At 44.0% G+C, this 19,917-nt stretch overlaps 1 protein-coding gene across 2 annotated transcripts in view; it reads right to left on the reverse strand.

Moving 5' to 3' along the window:
* The window catches only part of LOC139783516 (zinc finger protein castor homolog 1), a 75,953-nt gene that overhangs the window by 42,754 nt on the left and 13,282 nt on the right, over positions 1 to 19,917 (reverse strand). For both annotated transcript variants that reach the window (XM_071722699.1, XM_071722696.1), the window contains exons 2-4: positions 3,667 to 3,734; positions 2,395 to 2,843; positions 2,009 to 2,303 (exon numbers count right to left, since the gene is read on the reverse strand). In XM_071722699.1, coding sequence (XP_071578800.1) covers positions 2,009 to 2,303; positions 2,395 to 2,843; positions 3,667 to 3,697 — 775 coding nt within the window. In that variant the 5' untranslated portion in view covers positions 3,698 to 3,734. The remainder of the gene's footprint in view (positions 1 to 2,008; positions 2,304 to 2,394; positions 2,844 to 3,666; positions 3,735 to 19,917) is intronic.

The raw sequence follows: 19,917 nt of genomic DNA on the forward strand, positions 1-19,917 counted from the left end.
ATCGGACCCCACCCTTCGATCCTTCCGAAGTATCCGTCTCTCTTCCACTCGCGCGCGCATAGGCGAGTTTTCTACTTTTCTTCGCACCAGATTATCGCTCCCCCGCTCACTCAGCACGGCGATTGTATGACAGTGGTATACACCTTTTCTGTGCCCTCGGTGTATCGCATTAATATCGCGGCGCCAAGAAATGGAGCGATTAACTGGACGGAAAGTATGGCAGAGGATTAATCCAGTTGGTTCGTAACAAAAAATCTCGTGTAAAAACATAGGATATATAGGTCGCGAGCATAACTTTTAACTTGTATGGAGAAAAGAAATAACGCGTATAATCCATATAATCACGTCACGGGTGTTCTCAGACATTAAATATATTTATGTGATATTATATTTTTTAATATTTTCAGCGATATTTTCAGAAACAAATACGCAGCATATTAGTTTGTCAGATTGTCAAGGCGAGACTCGCGAGACGAATGACGTTCGTCTGAGTAGTATCGTCCTTCCCTTTTTTGTCGTTGTCTAACGTGTCATTGCTAAGATGACACGTTACCGCATTAAGTTCTTTTATATGATAAATTACACGAGATTTTTTCTGTATCAATCGCGACGATTACATAATGTCGTAAAATGCTCCGGCTTTTGTTCCTCGTCACCTGCACGTAGGTGGCGACCAGTTGGAAGACGCGGTAGTGAGAACGGATGAAAACTTCACTTCGACCTTTGTTCTTAAATATAAGATTGTAACAAATTTTATATTATTTTAATAATATCAGATATCATTTCAAGATTATTTGGAAATGTCTACGAGTGTGTTGGATTCATTGAGAATCATATATTAATACACTTTTATAGCTGTCGCTAAAAAAAATCACTAGATCAAGATAAATTAATTTGTAATTCTATCAGCATTCTGTGTGTAAACATTCCGTCCTTCATTCATATTCCAATCAAGGTTCCGGGTTACGCATGTCGAAAATTATTTTCGTAGAGCAAATAATTCGCGTCGAAGGTGCCGAGAGAGGAAAGAGCACGTGAGTTAAACCGACTTGAGAATTCCGGACCGCAGGGAATTCTCGAGAGCGTCAACCCACGCTGGTCGCCGCGCGCAACGGGAAACGATGACGCTGGCTGATCTCGAAGGCATCCATCGATCGCGGGTCGGGCGGTCGACGCTTAGCGCACAGTCGGGACCGACCGACTTTATGAGTTATAAGTCGGCCATCTTGCGAGAGCCATCACATATTCACGTGCGCACATATGCGATGCACCGGCAATATGTAAGTGCCACATTCTGTTCTGGTGCACGTACAGTCCCGGCCGAAAGCCGCCGACTCTCTATACGAGTCCCCATCCTCGCACGAGCACACATATCGCGAGAAGTGCATTCGTTTATCGCGATGCCGGCTGACGTAACCGCCACTGCTCGGCAGAGGCCTCTAATTCACGTTGTATCGAACGATGATCGCGGCTACCAGCGCGGCGATCAGCAAATCCGACAAATCATCAAGAAATACCTACATACAAGAAACGCCTACGTTTGTCGTAAATATTAATCTATTTCGTTCTTTCCTCGGGGCGAATTCAACGTAATTCAGTCCATCAAAAAACGCGACGACAGCGTTAAAATTTCGTCGATCGATAACTCTTGCGGCAAGTGAGGCACGGAATTGATACTCGGCCAAATTCGATCGCGAATGTCGACCAGTCGCGACCAACGATTAATCCTACGCCAACCCTGAATTTGATGCCAATCTATGTATTCTGAAGATCCATCTAACAAATTCGTCAAATGACAATGCGGGCGATTGTAACAATGCCGACAATGGTTTTAATAGGCATTCAAAATCATAACGTTGATTTTAATTTCGAGAATGGCAATGGTACTTGAAATGATTGTTACAAGACAATAAAAAATTACCATATGTACCTACCGATAGGGAATTTTACGGATTATTGATTTATTCGATTGAACATAAATCGCCGAATTTTTTGGAAGATCACTTACCTTGAGCTAGCTGGCCAACGTTCGGGTTGAGGAAAGTGGGCGGCAGTTGCCTGCTGACCGATTTCGCCAATTCACCTCCCGCCAGCCCGTAGATCGCTAAAAGTTCTTGCATTGTCGATTCCGCGTACTCTCTCATGCCCTCGAAGGGCTTCCGCTCTTCAATCTCGACTTCGCCCTCGACGTCGTTGCCCCGCTCATCTTCGAATTGGGTGTCCTGATCGTCCAAGCGAGACGATTCCGCATCCAGGACGCCGCTCCCGCTTCTCTCCGATGAATCGGAGTTTGGACTCCTCGCCTGAATACCGGTAGATATTCGGGAACAAATCGAGAACATCTCGTGTTAAATAAATGAAATAAAAATTAAGGATCAGTTAATCGTAACTTACCTCTGTACCGGGGGAGTAAAACTTCTGCGACCTTAGCTGCTCGAGGATAAACTTATGCCTGAGAGAGTCCGCGCTATCGTCGTCGGCTTCGGAGGACGGCGGTCTAGTGGTAACCGAGAGATCCATTGGACTGGCCTCGTTATTGTTTAGTCTTTGCTTCGATCTCTCGTCGGCCGGCAGCAGCATCGTTTTCCTCTCGTACTCGAGGATCTCGCTGGAACTCTCCTCTACGACCTCCGGTTCATCGTCGTCTCTCTCGGATTCGTCGGACACCTCCGCCATCCGGCTGCTTATGGGCTTGAAATTTTTTCGCTTGTTCCGCGGCTTGCTCTGGATGCTGCTGGTGATCTGCAACTGGGCCTGGGCCTCGTACTGGGAGTCGCTGTCCTGATCGGTGGCGCCCCGTCGGGTCGTCGCGTAGTTGTAGACCGAGTCGGAAAGCATCTCCGCTGATGAAAGATGAAATTCACTCGATCGTTGTCTTGTTTGGATAAATCGCTATAATCCTATCGTTCCATTTCTCAACCGACGCTAATGGCATGCGCGCAAGAACGAAGCGAGACCGATCTCAAGCTGTTTTTCGTCTCATTTTTACATCCTCGTCAGTCTCTCAAATAACTTAGGAATGTCGAGTGAGAATAAAGACAATCTGGATGAGCAATGTATCTCGGTATTTGCATTGCGAAGGTAGAGGCGACAATAGTCACTAATTCCGCGTAACAAATGCCGCGGCGCGGCGTTTCAAGGCGATGCCGCGTAGCGCGTCGCTCGTTTCTCATATCGCAGTTAATAGATATCAACTTTTAGCGTCAATTACAATCCTGCGAACTCGGACGCTAAGCACACGCTTCTTCTCAGAACGTCGGCGATGCGGCGTATGCGCGATAGTTTCATAAAATTAATGCAGCGATTCGTGAACCCGTGACGCGGCACTTGGCTGCTTTCACTTATTGTTAGATGTACCGAAACGATCGCTTTGTGATTCACGTAGGACGATTTCTTAGCGCGAATGCGGAGAGAATCGTCGGTTGTAATAATATAATGACATAGTAAGAGATTCTCTCTTGTGACTCGAACGTTTTATAAATAAGCATATACATTCGTAAGTTTTGCAATCTAAACTATTATTAAAGTCACTAAAAATTTTGATGCTTTGACAAAATTTTTTAGAACGTCTCGTAGTAAATTTTAAATAAATTTATTATTATTATATATTTCGCGTAGAACAAATTTCTAGCATTTAATAATCAGCTCTGACTGAAAGTATCTTACCGGGGCCATACGGGCTGGTTACGGCGGACATCTCGAACCTCACGAACCAGCCGGCTCCTCACCGCATCCTGGAACAAAACGCAAAATAATATTCAATTCGAACTTCGGCCGGCCTGATGCGCGGATTTGCTTCCACGTGTTCCGCTGAAACGGAACACGTGAGAATGACCTGCGATGAGTGGTACTGCTTTCTGATGCGCAGGACGCGTAGATATCATACTTTTGAACAAAAGGGAATTACCTCGGTAATCGATTTCGATTCATTGCGAGATAATCTCCGTCTGCGATGCGTGCAGTGATCAACCCAGTCTCGAATGAAGCCCACGGTTTGTCCCTCGACAATACGCTCGCCGATGATGTTTCTGAGTCCGTACTGAGCTCAAGGAAGGAGGGAGCGATGTAAGAGAATCGCGAAAACGAGGCGAAAACAAAGGCACGTCACCGTAACAAAAGCTACAGTGATATACGAGCGCTGGTGTTGGTCTCGCGCTGCTAGTTTCGAGCGACCGACCGGCCTGGCGCGATAACGCGCGAGTGCACGACAATTCGTTTCTCGGTTATTGGAATGCAGACCTTTAAGCCCATTACATGCTGTCGTGTCGCACGGCGGCAAACGGTACGCTCGCGCTGAAGGAGAGAGATAAAGAAAGAAAGAGAGAGCGAATGCGCGACAGGAGAGGAGACGGCCGACGAAGCGAAAAAAAAATGAGAAATGAGAAAGAAACAATAAAAGAGGACGTGGAGCGCAGGCGGCGCGCGGCGTGATAAGCACATTAACGTCCGACCAATCGAAAGGGTTTATCTCAGAAGGGTTATACTCGCACTAACTGTCATTTCATGGCCTTACGGCTCTCGGGTTTGGCTCTCGCGCAATGAGAAACGGCGGAATGGAATTTCAATCCGTCGGAAAATGACTTCTTACCCGCTTCTACCGGCGTACCCGCCGCCGCCGTTCGTTGCGCGATCGCCTACGTCGCACACGTATGGCCGTTTGCCTTTTTTGGCGTGAGGGTTTGACCCCGGCGCGATGTCGGACCGCATCCTTCAGGAACCCGTCGCGAGATGAGTAGCCATTGGGTAGCTCGCTCATCGCGCGGTTCGTCTTTTATTAATGTCGCGTTTAATCGTTGTCGCTCACGCGGAAAGAACAGCGTGTCCTGACGACGGAATTTCTTATTTAAACGCGAATCGTTAAAATGCATCCTGCATGCGGATTCTTAACGATATTTAAACTTGGCGATCACGCGATAAGACACGTCGCGAACTCGCAGCTCCGATGATAATTGCCGATCACGACGGACTAATGAGCCGAGTCGTAAATAATTAACCTTTAAATAGAGAAACCATCCCAGGGCCATCGAATCGCCGCGGATCGGCGACACGCGCCGTAATTCCAACCTGTCGTACCGATCACGGTTGATGTACGAGGGCTTTCTATTGCCTCCTCGATCAAGGCGCAAATTGTGTTGCGCGTTACTCGCACGACAGACCGCTATTCAGACCGGTAACCAACCGGTCCTCGAAAGATCAACCCGCTACCCCGAGTTTGCTACCGTGTCGACTGATGCTTGTCTGCAATGTCAATGAGAAAATCATCTCGAAAGACATACGTATCCGTTCGCAAAACGGACTTTGAATCTTGATAAATCGTTATCGTTGCACGAATACGTACAACTTCTCAACAGAATCTCCGAATGATAAAAAAGTAGAAAATAATAACACCGTTCTCTATTTCATTCTTTCCTTATTCTGTAATCGTCATTTTAGTTTCAACATCGATAGAACAAAAGTACACACGAATTACCAGGATGCAACAGAATTCCATCGCAATGTATTCCTATAGCCATTGTTACTTCCACCTCGCGCCTCGGCACATCGGCTCATCGACGGATCTACAGATTTAAGCAGAAAGATCTGTGCGAATAATCGCAAGTATCGCAAGTAGGGTTGGTCGAAGTCGAGCGCGCCCTCCGATTGGCGCGAGCGCGTTAGGCGTAGCCGCGAGAATATACGCGCTGCCGCGCCGGCCGGCGACGAGCGGGGATGCGCAGCGTGTACGATCGGACGATATGTCCGAGCGCCCGCGAGGAAGGAGCGCGAGCGAGCTCCTTTTTTCGCCAGCTATACAGAAGGGATAATTAACATCTGTTACAGTACCTATAGCGCGCGGGCCGCCCCGTTTTACCCCACCATGTAGCTCACGGGGCGGACCTTGAATACATTATCACCCTCTCTGTACGTGCAAGCTGCACTCACGCACGCACACATGTGCACACGTGCACCGAAATCGTCGAATCGCAGTGTTCGCGATCGACCGTGAACGAAAACTTTTATCACCGCTCTCCTCTCGTCTCTGCATAACATTCTCGTCGGGGGATCTAACGATCTTTCCGTCACGAGTCGCGAATTGAATTTTACGCGAGCAGAGTTTATTCTCGCCACTCCTTCCTTCTAATCCGATCCAGCTCAAACGAGAAATCCGTCTTATTCGAGTAAGAGCTGTGAATTATCAATAGATTTTATTTTAAATAAAAACTGGCAGGCGAAAAACAGTTTCACCCTCTGAAAAGTCCCTTGTTCTCCCGATTCCATTGTTCCCTGCTCGACTTCGCGTACAACAAGAAGATCGTCTATGGTCTCGATGGATTTTTAAAATTCCTAAATCGTGGCCTAAATACTCGAGATACCAGATCTGAAGTTACCAAAAGTCGACCGAAAGAGACTAAAGACGGTGACGCGCCATTCCAGGAAATCTTCGAATTCTATTCTGTCTTCTTTCCTTAGCGTGATGAGCGCGGTCGCCGGTAAGTAAATTGGAATAAAAAGTGTTGCAAGAATAGTGGCGAGAAGCGCGCTTATTAAACGCCTGTTAAATTACGAACTTGCAAAACAACGTTCGACAAATTGCCTTGTGAACTCCCGGCGATTGGCATAATGCATATTGAGAAGCCGTGTTTCACGTAATTGCAGAAATGCTTGCAAACCGCTTACTAATGAGAACGCGTCACGCATCGGTGATGCTCGTGAATCTAAACCAGCGATCGACTCAAAGAAAAAGAAACTATGGAATGCGGGCACCTCACGATAATTAAGACACTTACAGTCATTACAGTTCCGTAGTGTGTGAATGCGGTTTAGAGAGTTTGTGTCTTTCTTTCAAATTGTGCACATCTGTAGCACATTTGCGTTAGGAAAACAATCGAAATTGTTAAAATATAAAAAATTTTTATGCAATATTAGACATTCTACGCAATTTTAGTTTAATTCTAGTGATTAATTTTGTATAGATATTTAGGGAACAAAGGGTTTAAGATCGATCAGTAACGTATCTAAATCTATATGAAGAAGATGCATCGAATGGGATAAGATGAGCTGGGACGGGTTGAGACGGGATAAAATTGTACGAGACAGCGGCTGGGGTCCGCGTGAGAGCGGGCTACCACTCGACATAGCTCGACGCTGATGCCGATGCCAGAAGGAGGAAACAAAAAAGTCGGCGACGTAACGCGTTCGTTCGTCAAACACTCGAACGTAACGTTGCCAGGCCCCGACGTGGCGCGGCGGGCTGGAGGGGCCTCGCGGCTTCTGGAGTGCCTGCTGCGGAATACCAGGAGATTATTCAAATTCGCCACTGACGGCTTAAAATGTATATTAATCGTCTATCTCATGCTGAGACGAACGACCGGAAACCGAGTCGCTGCTCGCCGCCGAATAATACCAACACGACTTATATCGAATCGCTCGTCTCCAAATACATTGCGACGAGTGTTAGACCCAGGTGCTCGGGACGTGTTTCTCGAGCGACGACGCGAAATATCGGAGTCGCGTAGTCGCATTGATGTCACCGAATACTCGAAACGTCACTGAGATATATAATTGCATATTGTTACAGCAATTCGACGACAAATATCGAAACCAGTCTATTATTATCGATATGTTATATTAAACATAACATGAAATTGATTAAATAATTATAATTTTGCTAAAACCTGGCTATAATTATCCAAAGGATAAGATCTTATTACTCATTTAAATTTCTAGAACTTTATTTCGATATTCAATAATTATTCAAAAGCCTTCCATTAAACTTTTACTTAGCAAAAGTCAACATCCCGCGAGCTCTCAAGAGAGTGATAAAGCACGGGCTTCTCGCGTAGCTTATATTTTTTTAATACTTTTCCGTTGTATAAGGATTACTGTAGAACTACTTCTGCACTCTTTCGCACGTGTGGCATTCTACCTTGCTCCCGGACTGAGAAGCCGAGAAAGGAAGTATAGAGAGAACGGGTTAGAGAGAGGGCGAGTGTGTTCATAAGATATGGTGTGAAACACGAGAGGACCGAGATTAAAGAATGAAAAACATAGAATTCTGAGAACTGGTTGAAGTCATAATATTCGTAATTTCAAGCCCGCGCCTTATGGCGGCCGCGTCTTCTGCGTCGTTGAAATTAATGCGAGCGGAAATAAAATTCCTGCCCCCGTCGCCTCGCCGCCATCGCCGCCGCGCCCTTTATTCTCGCTCTTGCTCCAAGCCTCGCCGTCCACGGCCGCGAGACAAGTGGATGGCGTTTAATGGTCGAGCATCATGTAAATAAATTCGGCCCTCGTCGCCGGACGGAAGGATGTTTGCTTCTAATATTTGGACTTCGCGCCGCGTCGAAAGAATCGACGTGGAGTGGCGGCGAGACGCTCGGTCTCTCGCGCGTTTCGCCAACGATGTTTGGCCTATACGATGATTGCGCCACCACAAAGACTATCTCACTACAAAGATCATCTTTAGATCAAATGCGTAATAGATGGTTCCGTTTCTGTGCCTCCTAGAATTCCTTCCCAGAAGAGAACCGCGGGAAGCGATATCGAGTGGCGAAATTACGACAGCCGACCGGGCGCGGCCGCGGGAGCTGAGCGCGAAGAGCTGGCCGAGAGGAGATCGCGAGAGGGTATGCTCCATTTACGAGGATTAAGATAAAGCGCGACGTTGTCTTTCTCTCTCGGCTGTCTTCGTACTGTTTTCCCGTTCATCGGCACCTCGTTCCGCCCAGCTCTCCGTCCGCGTCGTGTAAAACACGCTTCGGTCGTGTCTGTGTGTGCTTTGCGCGCGCGCTGTTAAAAATAGAGCACGCAACGACTCACTAATCTGGTTAGGGCTACTTAGCGTAACTCCGACTATTTAGACCTGGATACGGTTACGGTAGTTAAGCCGCCATCGGCTCTAAGTAGAACCGACGCGGTGACGGCGGGGACTTTTGGACCTTTAAAGGAGAGGCCTCGTCAGCCGCGCTAAACCGTCTTAATAGGCGCGAGCAAGCTCAAACGTGCGATTTTACGCCGGTTTCCCTCGTTTCATTCTTTTCTTTCTCTCATATTTATCGCTTTTTTCAAGGTTCGTAAACGTAACAAAAACGATATAATTGCAAAAAAAAATATTTGAAAAATCGTACTGAGAATATAAATTGGCTGACCATGATTTTCTTTTAATTCATAAACTTATTGAGATATTAAAATCTCTTTGAATATCTTGTCAGCTCTTGTAAGTACAGTACTTACAATCCTTGATAAATAAAATGAGGCCGGTTGTATTCAGCTTTGCGACTGTTCATCCTCCATCATTGGACAGTCCGTTGCAAATTCCTCTGATAATTTTATTAGGATGCTAGAGTGTAGTTCGAATCTTAATTTAAATCTCAATAAAGCGCACATAGAATGTCGATGGAATTAAATTTGCTAATGGGCTTCTCTCGCTGTTGCTGCTGCATATCCAAGCAGTAGACGACTTAATGGTGAATCTTCTTCTTTCGCTGGAATAACGTCGGAGTCATTTCGTCGGCTTAATCGTCATGAACTTACCGCCAGAGTTCTATCTCCGGAAAGTTTTAAGGCTAATTAACGAGTGAATGCCGAGTAATTAATCGATGGATGTTGACTCATATGTGAAACGCGACGAAACAGCATATTTAAAACACATATATTTTTCGCGAAGAATTTTCAAACTTTTAAAGCTATATTTCCTAAATAAAGTAAAAATCTTGTCTAGATTCTTTTTCTTAAAAAAAAAAAAAATGTAAAAAGTATATTGTATCGATAATTTGCAATGTACAATGTTAGTCTTAATCTACCTGATATATCAAGTATTAAATGTTGATGCATAACACTAATTACATAAATTTATATCGAAATCAACAATACTGTTTTATTTATATGAAAGCTACACAATTCGGAATCTGTTTGGTACGCACGTGCGCGAATACGTGTGTTCCCCTCTTGGATCGTTCTGAAAACGAGATTTCGAAAATCCGTTATTTAAATAAGGCAGGAGGGACGCGACCGGCAATGGCTTGAGCGATTTTATAAAATTAATAGTAAAGGGTAGGCCGCACTCGCTATTATGCGCGTATGCAAATACGGACATAAGGGTTGGTGGAGAGGTGGGGTCCGCCATGCAGAAGAAGGAGGATATCACGGGGGAAAAGGAGAATCAGGGAAGAGGGGGGAGGGGCTGTCGTGCAGGCTGCAAGGCATTAAAACTTCCGAGATTTATAGCAGCCTGGACTGGCCTCGCTCGATTCGGGGTGGCTTCCACTAAAAAGGGGGCCATATTGCTGGTAACGAGTAACGAAGGGGCAGTGGCGTTACAGGGATATGTGGTACTCTTATTCGCGATTTTTAATAAAACAGTCTTAAAAATGGCGACATATGATTTATCTTTCTATTATCATACGAGGTTAAAGATCATTGATATTTTAAATAATCGCGAGAGAGGTGTTTATTTCAAGACAAAACGTCCATAGTTTTACACATATTGGCATCGTAAGTAATTCAATGAAATGGTGAAGGTGATAGTATGAATAAAAGACTTCGCAAACTTTTATATTCGCTAAATGATACTTGGTCCCTTATAATTATCCGCTCCACAATCGCTGCTTTCGGAATTGTTTTTACGCATCGTGAAAACGAGAAAACGTTTGTACGAGCAAATTTTACGAGAACGAGAGAGAGAGACAGAGAGAAAGAAAGAGAAAGAAAGGGAAGAGGAGAAAGACGTATTGAAAATTCTGCGCGTCTCGCATACGCGCTCATCAACCTCGAACACCAATTAGAGTCATCTCGCAAACGTTACACTTGGGAAGCGAAACGATCGGCGCTTCCACGGGCCGCTTTTTATGGGCCGAACGCAACGTCTCCTCGACTGAAGAAATGCTTCTGAACGGAGGTTGAATGCTCGCTTTCTTCGTTAAGTCGCAACACGATCGTTTCTTCGAGAGTCTCGGGTGTCGAGCCGGCCATATTTTAGATCGTCTCGCGATGCGCGATTCCCCTGAATCTCGCTGTGTTTAACGGAAGTTTAGACTTGCATCCGATTTCTCTTATTTGCCACTGGTATTACAGATTACAGATATATCTAAATTATTGTTATTAAAGCATAATTTATATTACTATTATACTTATTTATTGTACATACTCGTATAGAGGCCGTTCCAATTAGACGTTACTTCTAAATTGAACAGATTAGTATGACTATTATAACCGCGAGTTTTGATTGAGTTGACTGAAGGAACGGGAAATCCTTCCTTCGGCGATACATTGTGTTGTTCCCAATTGCGTCGGCAAGTGCCTGTCAAGGAACATTTTATCGGCGATTCGCGTGTAAGATTGGTTACGAAGCTCGATTGATCCCTAATAGCGAGCCGCAAGAAATCAATAAGAAATCAATCGCGACGTGACGGCCGACTCTCGGCTCCTGATGAATAATGGAAAAATCTGGTCTCTCCGCGAGCGCGACGGTGAAGACCGGGGAGAGATAATCCAGCTATAGTTTTCTGGATTACGCGCGATCCCGTTAGACTCGTTTGATGTCTTCTCCTCCACTCTTGCGCCTCCCTCTTTTCTTCCTTATTTCATACCTAGTAGCGTACGTGTCGCAGTCCGATGCAAATTCGCGCCTATCGTTTCGAAACCGGTTGGAAATATTAAACCGGTATCGCGACACACAATTAAAATTATTACATTTTCTTCCGCGCTTCCCCTCTCGCCGTTTATCACGTAAAACTCGTGCGTTTTCCTTTCGCTAAAGAAAAAAATAATCGCGTTTAATCGATATTTAACAGCATGGGATAATAATAATATGCTACGGAATAAATTTGATAGCCGAGAGACCGACATCATAAATTATTAATGAGATTTAATATTCTTCTCTGTAATTTTTATTCTTTAATTTTTGATTGGGGTATATAATGGTCAAGGTTATAAATAAGTATTATAAACTAAGGATTTAACACAATTTTAAAATTTCGTGGTTTCGCAAATAGCTCCTGCCCGCGATATGATCGGCCGTTAAACGTTCTTGACGATTTAATACAGACAGTGATCTCAAAGTACTTGCGATTCCCGAGAAGACGAAGAGAAATAGGAAGGAAAGAAAGGAGTAGGTGGCGGAGGAGGACGCGGAATGAGAGAACGAGGTATGGAATTCCCTCGAAATCTTCTTAGCTCTGACATAATGAGACGTCGAACTCAACCGGAGTCGTGAGACCCGTATACGCACCGAGAGCATCGAGTTACAAAAGAAGAAACAGAAGAAGATAAAGAAAAAGAAGAGGGAACGAAGAGAACGAGTTCCTTTACGAGTGCGGTCCGATAGCGCCGTGAATCCCTCCGGATTCGCGTGTGTTTCAATCGTCGAGACTCGTACGATTGAAAGAAAAAAAAAGAAAGATGAAGAAGCAAATCCGATGAAATTCCGTAAAGTCCGAATATACTAACCGCGTAAATTCGTTGGAGAATTCGCCTCTGTATCGAGCATCCTCGAAGAAGATCTAATATATATATATATATATATATATATATATATATATATATATATATATATGTAGTTCACGCTCATAAATCTTTATGTCATAAGAGTTGAACAATATTCAAATAAGAAATTAAAAAAATAAGCAGCAAAAAATTAATAAAATTAACATTGAGTTGAAAAAATGTTGATGGATGTATATTACAGGCAGTCTTTATCACGAGGTATCATCTGGAAGACGTTACTCAGAATCCTCATCCGGATTATCTGGTTGACGTCTCGTAGCCGCGCGATTTACTGTCCGGGCTAATCAAAATTTGCAACGCTCTTCATAAATTCCATAAACCTAACGAAAAGCTATATCATCGAAAGGTCGAAAAGTCCGCGCGCCGTGTCGCGGTCCGACCGGGATTCCGCGAAAGCTGGCGAATCCTGCGGTGCATAATTCCATGGGCCGACGGAAAAAAAAGAAAGCGAACGCGGGCAGACAGAGCGCGGGCGAGGAGATAAACCAAAACCGACCGTTCGGCCGAAATTCCGCGAAATCCGGTAAAATTGAATCCCAGTGGAAACCGGGTCGACAAAGGGACGACGAGGTAGACGCGCCAAAGCGATCGACTCGAAGTTCGGAGCTGGAGAGAGGCGAGCATAAAAGTCCGGGCTGCTCTTCGCCGTGATCGAAGAAAAAGAAGCTCGTCCGTGGGCTCCCGGGAATGATGAATCGTTTCTATTAAAATACTTTTTCGACGGGGAATACAGAGAGTGGGCATCCGGCTCTACCGGAGCCGCGAGTGAATTTATTTACATATTTTCGATCTGGATTAAGAGGTATCGTCGGCGACAAAAGTACCAGGCTCTCATGAATGTCACAAGTGTCTTTTTCGTCAATATTACATTCGCCAGACATATCGCGAGCGCTCGCTTCTTTATGGCGCAAATTGCTATAGATCACAATTGTGATAGGTGGAAAATTGGAGGATAGATAACTCGCGACTAATGTTACAATCACAGCCATCTCAATCAATGGACTTTCTTACGGGATCTAAGGTTGAAACGTTATTGTAATCACAAGTGGAAGTGATAGTAGGGAGAGAGTAAGAGTCTCAAGCGGACATTGTACCCGGGGTTAAACCACAACGAGCCGGCTTCGATGTACCTACACAAGCGAAACGCATCTATTTCTAAGTCGCGACAGCGCGCGCATCAAAGTAGCGAGCGAGCTACGTGATGTTAATGAGGCCCAATTAATCACACTGGGAAGTGAATCCTAATGCGAAAAGGCGAAATGTCTCGTCTTAGGAGGCGCCGAGTCTCGCTCCAAGGCGAAAGTACTTCCGTCCGGCCACTGACACCGATCGTCCAGTTGAGAAACGTCTTCCTCGTTCCCGTGAAACAAACAAACGGCTCGATCGTATCGATTAAGCGTGATCGGAAATCACAAAAGCTTTTAACACAATTTTCCGACAACGCGAATTAGCGAGCAAATCGGAATATTGGAAATAGGAACGCACAATAAAAGATAATATAAAAATGATAATATTTTGTAATAGAAATAATACAAAATAAATATGCAATAAAAAAAGTAATCTCTATAATTACTGATTTAAATCGATTCGATGAAATCGTTATGGCAGACAATAAGATTAAAGCAATAAAGACTATAGTTTGCATGTGACTATTCAGTTTCAAATAATCTGCAAGTAAATAATTGTTATTAAATTCGCTTGTACAATAATGTAAGAAAAATAAAAAGTGACTATATTGCGCATTACGTTAATATATACTTCTATAGTTATGAATTTGCGGGTTCATTGAGAGAACAATGGCGAATCGTTCTTCGAAGATCGAAGGACTCGATCGGAATGAATGAATCGCGTCTAACGCACTGTACGTCGCGGAGTTCGAGGCCGAGGCATCGGAGATCGGACTCGCCTATGCGAGCAACGTCGAATGATAAATGAACTCCGTTCAGCCACAAGTATCGTGGCGTTATTAAGGCAGCGTATAAAATAGTATTTAACGTGGCCCGCGTGCGCGAAATAATTTTTCGCAACGCGTCATCCTCGCGGTAGCGCACGAATACCTGACTCGGCATTCATTAACGCCCACTCCTTCGTTATGCTATAAATCGTGTCGTATAAAGTAAAACAAGATCAATCTATCTCGCGGCGTGCAAAATCTAATACGAAACGAGAAAAGAAACGATGCTTGCTACCTACTCCGTACTCCCCCGTTCCGAGACTCTCGGAGGAAATAAGAAAGGGACTTTGCTGTTTTTGTGGGTGTGCATTCGGCCTGCTTAATCGAGGTGCTCGAGCGAGGTAATAAATTCATTTCCGAAACAACAATCGGAAGGGTGACTGGATAAGCGGGGAGAGAGAGAGAGCTTTATGAACGTATGAATCGTTCCTAATGCACAGAACAGTGTGGAGTTCGAGGCCGCTGCCGCGCGCGCGCGGGAGAGACTCTCCTCACCGCGGAATGATAAATGAACTCCTCTTAACCGCGAGCTCTCATATCGGGCCGCTATTAACATAGCGCCGGATAAAGTAACGAATTTAAAAGAAATCCAATATAAAAGCCACGGGAATTCCATCGGAGATCTTATCCGGGCCGAGCTCTCGCTCGCTGCGGAGACTCCATTAATCACCGCTCTTCTCCACCGTTCTTCTTCCTCTCCCCTTCCGTTCACTCTTCGCGCGCTTCATTTGTCTCGTATTAGTCGTTATTACGAAACTTGAAAATTCAAATGGACGAGGGATAATGGCGCTGCCCGCTGTCCGAAGATGATGCCAGACTCGCATCTTCGCCGTTCCTCCTCCTCCTCCTCCTCCTCCTCCGTCTCCTTTATTCTCCTCGTCCGTCGATCGAGCTGAACTTTTTGCGAACGCAGACGACAACTTGAAGTGGTCTGGATTGCAAGAAGCAAGCTCGCATAATGGAATTAACGGATTTAAATCCTTTCGCGGAACAATATAATTGCGTCACGTGGAGAAGAATTATTAGAAATAATAAAACAAGAGAATAAAAGATGCCTTTCCAAGGAAAAATGCAAATGAGATATTAGATTGTGACACAATATGAGCAAAACCTCGTTTTGATAAATCAATTTATTATTCGCGATGTACAAAGTTTTACGGCGACAAAGTTGCTCCGATAAGCAACCTTTCTTCATTTTGCGCATCATTATATAGCAATATGAAACAATTGCAGAATGCACTTTATAACATCGTAACGATTAGCCTCACGCATATTGAAAAGTCGATTGAAATCGATCGAGGCCTCTTCTCAAACACTTCGTGCACTCGATACATGTGCTGTAAACGTTCGAGAAAAATTAGTAGATGTGTAGCATTTTTACTCTTTTTTTTCTCTCTCTCTCTCTCTCTCTCTCATAATTCAGACATATAACTTTACCATCACATATCTATAATTAACTATCATTAACAAAAAGACTAGATAAGTAATCGAGGAGTAAATAAAAAAAATATATCTGTTTACATTATATAATAATGATTGGTTACTATTGAATATATGTGACTTATATTCTTTTATTTAGATATATATATTGTACGTGTATCTCAGAAAGCGTCACGTATGTTTCAAGATGTGTCAACTGTCGCGAGCTTAATGAAGACATGAATGTCAGGCAGACTCGAATAGAGACACGTATCGAGGATTTCCCTTTATGGGAATCGGAGTTTTCTACGGGCATGGCAAAGTGGGTGAACGAAGACGATCGCATGCTTATGATGTTCGACATCCCCCTCGTATCCCTCGCCATATCCAGCATATCCGTTCGTTCGTCCGGCTGTGCCTTCCCGGCACCGGTCATATATCGATGCTCGATTCCGCGGCGAATGCCAGAGTGTTGATAATTTATTTGAGAGACGTGCGTCGAACGTGTCGTACCTTCGCAATCGCGCGCGAGCCAGCGTTGTCCATTGCGGCATTCTGGATTTCGCGCCTTTTTCGTGCCTGACCATTGTTTGCCCCACGTTGCGGGATGGGGTTGACCTTTTTCGGCGATACCGTCGTCGCGGCCAACCGCGATGTTTATTAACGAATCGCAGCTGCAATTCCAACCGGACGCGCATTTTTATAGCGGAGGAAAAGTCACGTCGCGATCACGCGCCCCGACGACCAGGATCGTAGTTCCGGTGTGCGTTCCGCGAAACTCGATTAAAATGTCAATGAGCTGTATTGCGTGTAGTACAGGAATATTATCGACGTGTCGACACTTTGCGTCAGACACAAAATTCCTCCTTTCTATCACTTTCCGATATTAGGTAAATACTTGGAAAATTATCGCTCAAAATACTGCATGAAAATGTTAATAATCGTTCGCGAATAATTACAGAATTTTTTGCATACTTCTATAATGCATGTTAATTTTTTAGATTTATTTTTGTTAATTGTGACTGTATATTTTACAGACATCTTTCAATCTTTGAGAGAGAAGAATTCATTACATTTACAATAGTTTCGCAATTGATAATTATATCACAATTACGAGCGAAATAACAAATATTCACGAGCTACATGATTCGGTGTTGAGAAGTTTCGCGGTGATCGAAGTTGCAGAGAAACTACCCGGGACTTTCATGTGTACCTACGAGGCGAGCGATTACGTACGAGTGTCGGTTATCTACGTGCACGTTTTCATTGTGGAAGGAACATTGCAACGTGGGCACAGACGCGGAATTCCAACGAGTGAAACTCGACGAAAATGTCAATGAGTCGATCGCGAGTGATATGAAGAATTCAAATCCGATAATTACGAAGAGCGCCTGTTGAGCGATGCCTGAATTTTTATGACAACCATCCATTACCATAACGCAAAGCCTAAAGAAATTCACGCATCGGAATACCGTCCCGTCCACCCACGACACCACGGTAGAATCTCAACGAAATGCGTTCGCGGAAGATTAATAAAATAATCCGGGCCCTTCTCTCGACTTCTTGATATCACCCATTCCACTTTACGGTTGCGCACTAGCAGATCCACGTCCCGGAATAAAAAAGGATCGGAGGAGGAGGATGAAGTGAAGGAATACATGAGAAGAGAACCGAAAATTCGTCGACGCGTGACGGTATGACACGGCAGGCAGATGGATCGAGAGAGTTAAAAACCGAGGGAGGAACAATCCTTTCCGTGTTCGAACGTATCACGGGGCGAACTCCGCGTGACTTTGACCGATAGCTTGGCGACCGGCGCTGCCGCTTATCTTAATGTCCGTAAAAAGGACGGAATAATTAAAAAAGGAGAGAAGCGAGCGTGTGCCGACCGGCCGGCCTGCCGTGGCCGGCGCGGCGTGGGCAGGTAAGGCCAACTGGCTGCCGAGGCTTAATACAGCCGGGCGTAGATCGCGTAGGGACAAATGAACTCCGGCTTTTCTCTGTGACAAACGAGCGCCCCCGAAATGTCGATCAACCGCCAGCCATCTGATTTCATTGGATATCCGGATATTGAGCGGTCGCAACGACTCACGTCATTATACCGATGAAACGTTATGACCGTGCTTGTTCTCGCGGTCCGTAGACACGATACCAGCCTTGAACCTATTATTGCACAATTTTCATCTTTTTATCCGACATCTACTTAATAAAAATATACTGGATTCCTACAGTTATGCTGTCAGTTTATGCAGGGACGCCAAAATTATCGCTTTTTTCCTTGTCTGTGAAACATTCGATTTTTATATGACTTTTATGCAAAGTTGTTAACATTAAATTCTAAATTCTAATCAAATTCTAATTTACTTTTGAATTGTTCCGTGTGACAATAACTGTTGTCGGTTAAGACAAACTGACGAGACGTCGCTAAGTTGTCTCCTCCGAGCGATGGCATTCGGTCGCTTTAGAAAGTCGTCGCTGAGCCAGCAGCAGCCAACGACGATTCTTTGTGCGCAATATATAAATATTAATAACGACGATATCGTAATTTCAGAAACAATGCGCGACGGCCACACCCGAACCGCGACACGGCCTAGTTACATACCCGCCGCGGCATTAAACCGGCAAGCCATACATTACACCTACTCGATACGCGCGTGTACTCCAATCTTTTAAGCATAAGAGGTAAATTTACGCGAATTCCACAGACAGAGAATATCAATGGTAGGCTTCAAAATAGAATTTCGAGTTATTCTCGAGATCATTAGAGAATTATAGCTTCGCTAGGAAAGTTATAAGCGCAGTCAAATTAACCAGATCTCATTACACAGAACACAGACGAGACTTTCGAGACACTGCGAAAAAGAAAACGTTCGAGTTGCAAGTTACGTTATCAGCACTTTAAATCATTGTTATATGCGCATATATTTTTCTTTAAATTAAGGCCATTAAAGATACGACGGTCTGCGCAAAATTAAAATCAGGAGACTAAGTTCCGTCCCGCGGTTAAATGAGGAAGTCAACTTGCGTGGGCGTTCGAATGTTGAACGTCATGGAGTACAGATAAGAAGCCAAACGCCACCTAAAGAAATTTCCTTCCGTGACTTATGGTATCGATATATAATGCCTTACGAAATATCCCTCTTCTCGCAAACATGTCTCAATCTTCCTGCTACGAAATAAAATCAGAATTATTCGCTATCGGTATTTTTTCATCATATTCTCTATTTGTTACTAATTCTTATTATTTATTAAACGCACTGAAAATTATTTACTTTCTATTACATCTTACAATTGAAGATGTAATGTACGATAAAATCATTTTTCGACAGTAAAAAGGTTAAACAGATGAAATTGACATGTTTGCGAATTGAGCAATCTTCGAGGAATTCTTTTGTCGAATGCGTGCCAACTATCAGCGTCCAACGTGATCTGTCTATAATGGACGCGACGAATCTTACGTAGATTCGGACTTCTCCGCGTCTTCAGACTTCTCACATTCGCTAAAATTGCCAAGAATCATTCACTCCTTCCTTCGTTGCGTTTCATTGCGCACGTGGCGAACGAAGCTTTTCTCTACCCAGCTATTTTCATATTTACTCGAAGTCATGTAAGGTCGTCTCCTTCGAATTACAGTTTGCCTACGATTTCAATTGCATTAAAGAACATGTTCGCAATGTACATATATTATGTTTATCATATATTTATAATTATAGTCTGAGAAGATGTTAGTTGAAAGTATTGCTTTGTCAGCGTTTCTCAAGTTTTTAATTAAAATAAACATTTAATATTTCTTTTAGATTTGATAATAATGTAATATAGTGCAATGTATGTATTACGGTAGAACGTATTCTTTAACAAGCAAATAAAATCTTTTACGCAAAAAACTCAACATTTATAAATTTTTTTATATCTGTCCTGAATTTTTTTCCTTTCAGTTAATTCGTTCAAATTAGCCGTATTCCGTATCCGAAAATCGCATTCCGTTGAAAGTTTAGATTCACCGAATTCGCGCAGAAAATCCTATTATACCCTTATCATTGAATTAAACCAATTTTTTGCCC

The sequence above is a fragment of the Temnothorax nylanderi genome, unplaced genomic scaffold (assembly GCF_030848795.1).
Source record: "Temnothorax nylanderi isolate EJ_2023f unplaced genomic scaffold, tnyl_v1.0 TNYL_tig0008_pilon, whole genome shotgun sequence".
NCBI lineage: Eukaryota > Metazoa > Arthropoda > Insecta > Hymenoptera > Formicidae > Temnothorax > Temnothorax nylanderi.